Raw genomic sequence first — 6,412 nt, 5'->3', positions numbered from 1 at the left:
CAGCACCACCACCACCAGCACCACCCTCACACACCACCACTACCACGACCACCAGCACCACCACCACCAATCAATATATACACCCCGAGTGGTCAGTGGTGACACTGACTCTTTCAGTACTGAACACACAGTTTAGGTCACGCTACCATTTTCAGTAGTGAACACAGAGTTGAGGTGACACCAATTGTTTACTCTTCGGCAATAAACACACATTAAGCGGCGTTACTTCGTTCAGTACTGAGCACGTGTGTGTTATGGCTCAGCTGTCCTGTGTTTGTCTGCACCGTGTGCCAGGTTTAAGCTGGAGGGAGATGAGCAGGACTGGCTCCAGCTGGATGCTGATTCAGGGGAACTGAAGACCAAAGGAACCCTGGACAGGGAGCTGGTGGAGACGCTTACCGTCCGGATCATTGCCTATGAGACAGGTGCTAATGATCAGCGCTAACGAGAATGCCATGGCACATTGACTGTTTCTGCCAGAGGACAGGTCGTTCACTTTTGCTCTGTGATGACCTTAAACGACCCATGCCAAACAACACATGACCACTGAGTCACTGTCAGACTGGCCTGCTGATTTTTTTTAAATTGCAGATTCCTAGATATTCTAAAATAATTCTATCGACTATCGAATAGTTCTAACTTCACAATATATTTAACTGGAATGTTTTCAAGCCATGCTCATTCCAATGACCACCTGATAAGTAATAACAGCTTTACTGTTGTGTCAAAGCAGTGTTATACTTGACGTTGATTACATGATACTCTCTTTCCATGAATTTAATCAGTAAATGTCTGCTTCCCTGTCAGAGGGTCAGAACCAGGCGATTGAGAAGGAGGTGTCCATCCGTCTGATGGACGTGAACGATAACATCCCCAAGCTTCAGCAGTCCCAGGGCTTCATTTGTGTGAAGAAACCCGAGCCTCTGTTGTTGACAGCCGTGGACGCCGACGCGCCGCCCTTCGCAGAGCCCTTCACGTTCACTGTGTATGCAGGGCGCAAGTCCCCCAACTGGGAGATCACACCAGTGGACGGTGAGCAGGCTTTTAGCGCAGCTAGCTGAGACTAGCTTAACGAGTTATCATGCCACTGACATTCATGCCGTTTCACTATGGTCAAAATATCACATCAGGTGATCATAGTAGCATAAATTTTGGCTGTGCATTGGTCGGGAAATTGGCAAGCATCGTCGACATCCTTGTGTGAGTTTGTAAATCATCAAGAAAGAGAATCAAGAAATCGTCAGTCATAGCTATAGAAACGTTAAGTTTAATGTTGGTGGTTTAGACGATCTTTCAGAAAAGAAAAAGAAAAAAAATTGCTGTAGACTTTGTCCTGCGTGCCAAGTAGATGGTATGTTAATAACTAGACATACCATAACTAACTAATAACTAAAGGAAGGCCTGGTCAGGGCTGTCAGACAGGACCTGAGGAATTGAAAATAATGTTGTTTGGCATGTTGTAGGTACCTCAGCAAAGCTTTCTCTAAAGAAGAAACCCTCCAGTGACCAGACCTTTAGTGTCCCCATCAACATCAAGGACAACGCAGGCATGGGTGTCACTCAGAAGATCGAGGGTAAAGGGAGTGTGTTTATTACTGCCTGTGTTTGGTGTGTTTCCCTCAGACTATATTCTACATGTCTGTGTCTGTGTGAGTGTTGGGATTTCATCCCCTACTCTCTGTTCTGGTCTCACCTCTCCACCTCTCTCTCTCTCTCTCTGTTTTTCCCTGTCTCATTTCTACATCTCTCTCTCTCTCTGTTTCTGCCTGTCCTTTCCTCTCACCTCTCACCTTGCTGGCTCTCTCTCTCTCTCTCTCTCTCTTCCCACCCATGCCTCTCTCAACCCTCACTCTCTCTTGTCGCCCTCTCTCAGTGCGGGTATGTAACTGTACTGAATTGGGATACTGTTACATGGAGCCAAAGACTCATGCCGGGAAGTTTAGCGTATCCACTACCATCGCCATCCTGGGAGGAGTCGTTGGATTTATCGGTAAGATGTAACACATTCAAAACTGCGCTGTGTACAGGGTTCGAATTACGGGGGGGATTGGGGGGTCAGACCCCCCCGTTTAAGGCATCAACCCCCCTAAAGGGGCAAAACCAATAATTTGGGGGGGGTCAAAACATTTAAATGTACTTCTCACATATAATGTTAAATACTACAAAAAATGCAGTGTCTATGGCTGGAAGAATTTTCTGATACGATTTCAAGCATCCCTAAAGTGGATCATACCATTCCGTGTTAATAGCCATTCGCGTTTGCCTGCCTGACTCATTATCGGTCAGGTGGCTTGATTAGTGACTACAAGCTGCTCCCCATACAGCATTACCTGTAAGTAGAGTAGTATATATTAAACTAGCTAGCTTTAAATATGCACTTTAAACCCACTTTTCCTTACATATATATTATGAATTTGCTATCGCACCTTAAATGCTGATAATTTACCATTCCACCTTAAATGATGTTGCGGCATACTATTTTAACGTGGAACAGCATATTCAAATGGATTCTGTTTTATATGGACCGTTTGTGATTTCTGCACAGCATAAACAGAAATGATAAAATTGATCATTTACGTGCTGTAGACATTACAGTAAGAAAGCAAGACACTGTAAGGATGGTAAGACTTCAGTTTACTGAAGCACGCGCTTGCGCTGTACTGCTTTTCATTTACACCCTGAAAAAAACTTGACCCCCCCAATTATCATTGTATAATTCGCACCCTGGCTGTGTACACGCAGTTGCAAACACTATGTACCAGATAAAACTTTGTCTGTTTTGTCTCTGTATGCTTCAAGTACAGTTCTACTGCCCAGTCTCGTACAGACCCCTACAAACTGCTCTATGAACCTTCCATGGATGTAAAACGTACCTTCGGCAAGCTTACAATTTCTCCACTGCTCAGGCACACGTTGTAACTGATATATTTCAATGCGTTGCAGTCGTGTTCCTGATTGTTGTGGTGTACCGCACCAAGAAGGAGAAGAAGAGCAAGGAGACGGCGGACGGCGAGGCCAGCGTCATGCTGTCACACCACACCTAGACCACGGTCACACTCGTGGACTTATTCCCTCGCGTTGGCGCCCACTCTGCCTCCGTCCTGCTCTCCCAAGTTCCCTCTCCTGCACTGTTCATGGAGGAGGCCGCCCCTTTAACGCTACTCGTGCTTCCGTGCGTTTTTTACTGTCAAATGGTCTCAGGGTGTGGTGTTTTGTTCACTCGTTCTGTCTCAGGGAATGCCCACTGTGACTGAAGTAGTTTTGTCAAAGCACATTTGATCCCGATGATTGTTAGGCCCTTTATAAATTAATTCTTATAGGGTAAAGCAAAGGCTGCATTAAGCTGACAATGTCATAATGTCCTCCACTGTGTAAAGTCTCAGACAACTTCACTCAGCTCTCTTCACTTGTTTAGGCAGAACAAATGCTTGGGGGAAAAAATGAAATGCAAACGAGCCAATATGGTCAGGCATACTCAATAACGTTCCACGTGATCTCCATCAAATCATATCTTAGTACATTTCCCCTGCACGTCTCCTCTTCAAATCCCGCCCCTTTTGTCTAAACCCCGCCCCTTCCCCCGCCCCCCCCAGGAGGCCTGTGCTGCTGCTGATTTAGTTTGATCATTTTCAGAGTGAGTGTGATTGGTGCACATTTGCAGGGCCACAAGGAGTCGTGCACTGTTGTTGTGGATGGAACTAGTGAGAAATACTGTAATGTGTGATAAGTTCTTTATATTTATTCTCATAATCTATAATCATTTAAAAGCAAAGCTTGTCTTTTTGTCAAGGGTTCCCTAGTGCACGGTACAACTGCTAATCCAGAATGGAAAGCCAACATTAACATGTATTATTCTGTTAATAAACATCCATTTTGACCTAGTGGGTGAATATTGTATTGATATTATGCTTTGTTAACATAAAATACAACTATTGTCATTAATCTTACAAAGCACAGTACTTCATGGGTGGAGATCTAGTTCTAAATCTAGAGATCTAAACAGATTACTGGAAGTTCTCATGTGTAATAATAGGATTAGATAAAGCTGCGGATGCATTTGCATGGTGGGAGTATGTTGTGTGTCCTCGTAGTGCAGAAAGGCACTGTAACCCTGACAGGTCGAAACCCATGGCATCCCATCTGTCCCTCCGCAGCTGTGGCAACGTGGGGTTATTCTTGGTAAGAATAAAGGTTTAAAAAGCACTTCAGGGTCAATTGCTGTGGTTAGCTACATGTGTGGGCACATATCAGCTTTGATAAAGAGATCAAAATACAAAGATTCCAAGCAATAAAAGAGGGAAACAAAAGCCATGAACTTTAATCACGCCTTTTAACACAGACTGACACCTTCAGTCGTTTCTTGGCAACACGTTCCAAAACATGTTCACACAAACATGCAGGCGCGCAGGAGTGAGGGGGTGTGGAAAAGTGGATAAAGTGGAAGTTTTCTAACTCAAACATAAGAAGAAAATTTAATAAATAGCGGTACTTATTGAATGTTTGTGTTTAATGCTTAACGCTTTAAAAATATTTTAGACCAAAGGTATTTTACCTCGCTGACTGTACTGAAGTACTGTTTTCTTTTTTTATCCGAATTTTCACATGATTCCTGACAATAATACACAAGTCTTTGGCGCGCATCGGAGCTGTGGAACAGCGAGTTCAGCCCTCATAATTTGAACCATTGCTTGCCTCGTCCGACGTTTGCAGCCATGGCCAGATGACCAACAGATATAAACAGCGCTAAGATACAGGATTAAATCTCTCCATTGCCCAGTTGGCGTTTGTTTCTTTACACGCGCATAGCAACGACCACCACGCGCTTTGTATATTTTAACCTTACTCATGTCACGTCATTATGCGTAACCATAATGGATGATAATGCGACTTCTTGGAGAACTGACTGAACGAACGACCTCTCTCTTTCTTTGAAACTTGATTGTATTTGGTTGTATTTGCTTGATTGTATTGGTTCTTAAAAGTAGCTAGAGATAGCTACACAGAAATCATATATATATATATATATATTTTAATAGGGATTCGTTTTCCCATATACAATTTATGTTTAGATAAGTAAAATGACATTCAGAACATCCAGGACTGATTCGATAAACATTTAATCTACAATATTTTATTATTATTATTGTTGTTGTTGTTGTTATTATTATTATTACTATGTATTCCATGCATTTGTACGTATTGTTTATAAACAGTTTTTGTGAATCCTAGCTAGCTAGAAGTCACACAGGGGTCACCAACGTCGCCCGCGGGCTTGTTTTAAAAACAGCTCACTATATTGCCATGCACCAAAGCGCTGCATCGTTTATGTTTTTGCTGCTATTAGCGATTGTCCGCGGTTGACACGCGCACATGAACCCAACCCCCCCCCCCCCCCCCCCCCCCTCAACAACTTTCGTTCGCCGCCGACCCCCCCCCCCCCCCCTTTCTGGTAGCCCTCCGCAATAATTGGTATCCAAGAAGTAGCTCCCAACTTCAAAAAGGTTGGTGACCCCTGCAATAGAATATTATAAAAGATTTGGAACATTTATCATATCAACTCTTTGGGCAGCCAAGTGTATCAAGAGAGAGACTAACCACTCAGCAGTGACAAAGACCAGATATCATTTTCAGTCAAAGATTATATTCAATCAGAGATGCAGCTAACTTCATGAAATGTTCTATTTCATACCTTTTCCACTTGAGTTTCATGTAGTACAGGACTGTTTATGTTTTCTGTCTGTAGACCATCCAGCAAAAGAAAATAACTATGCTATAATCTTAATAATCTGTCCCATTATTAATCTGTAGCATCAATCTGCTTTTAAATTATAATCCCCAGTTATCTAGAGTTATCCTAAATCCTTAGTGCTGAATTCATAAACAAGCACCCAGAGTCATAATTATTCTGAGAGGTTTGGAGGAGTGATAAACTGACTCTGGAGGATCTAGTAATATACTGATAATGATGATGGATTGGATGTTATTTTAGTTGCACTGCAGGTACAGGGCAATCCGTTTCTCTTAAAACTATTGATATTAAAATCAGGTCACCTACACTACTTTGTCGTTACCAGAAAATCTGTGCTAGTAATCATTACCAAAAGTCATTCCTAAGGTATTAGTGGCTATACCACTGGGGATTTTTCAGCCTTTTATATACATCAACATGCCTTTGATATTTTTAGAACTTAATGATATGGTGGGTATTGGAGACAGGTCAGGGCAGCTTGGGGTTAAGTCCTTCACTGGAGGGCCTATATCCCTGATCTTGACAAAAGATCCACCACATATCAGTTTTAGTTTTGAACAGACTGAAACTCTTCTATTTAGAGCTATAGTTAAATAGCTTTACTACAATCCACGGTAAACTTATTTGGGTCTTAATTTGTGAACATATTACAGGTTGGTGATG

The 6,412-nt window shown here is 42.6% G+C and overlaps 1 protein-coding gene across 1 annotated transcript in view; it reads left to right on the top strand.

Annotated features, from left to right (window-relative positions):
• Nucleotides 1-3,882, top strand: part of cdh17 (cadherin 17, LI cadherin (liver-intestine)) — a 12,981-nt gene extending 9,099 nt beyond the window's left edge. The window contains exons 15-19 of the mRNA XM_077012695.1: nucleotides 295-425; nucleotides 808-1,032; nucleotides 1,464-1,574; nucleotides 1,874-1,990; nucleotides 2,944-3,882. Of these exons, the coding sequence (XP_076868810.1) occupies nucleotides 295-425; nucleotides 808-1,032; nucleotides 1,464-1,574; nucleotides 1,874-1,990; nucleotides 2,944-3,044 (685 nt within the window). The 3' untranslated portion in view covers nucleotides 3,045-3,882. The remainder of the gene's footprint in view (nucleotides 1-294; nucleotides 426-807; nucleotides 1,033-1,463; nucleotides 1,575-1,873; nucleotides 1,991-2,943) is intronic.
• Nucleotides 3,883-6,412: the final 2,530 nt, after the last annotated feature.

Source organism: Brachyhypopomus gauderio, chromosome 7 (genome assembly GCF_052324685.1).
Source record: "Brachyhypopomus gauderio isolate BG-103 chromosome 7, BGAUD_0.2, whole genome shotgun sequence".
NCBI lineage: Eukaryota > Metazoa > Chordata > Actinopteri > Gymnotiformes > Hypopomidae > Brachyhypopomus > Brachyhypopomus gauderio.
The sequence above is the reverse complement of the archived record's forward strand: the minus strand, read 5'-3'. Positions and strand labels throughout refer to the sequence as shown.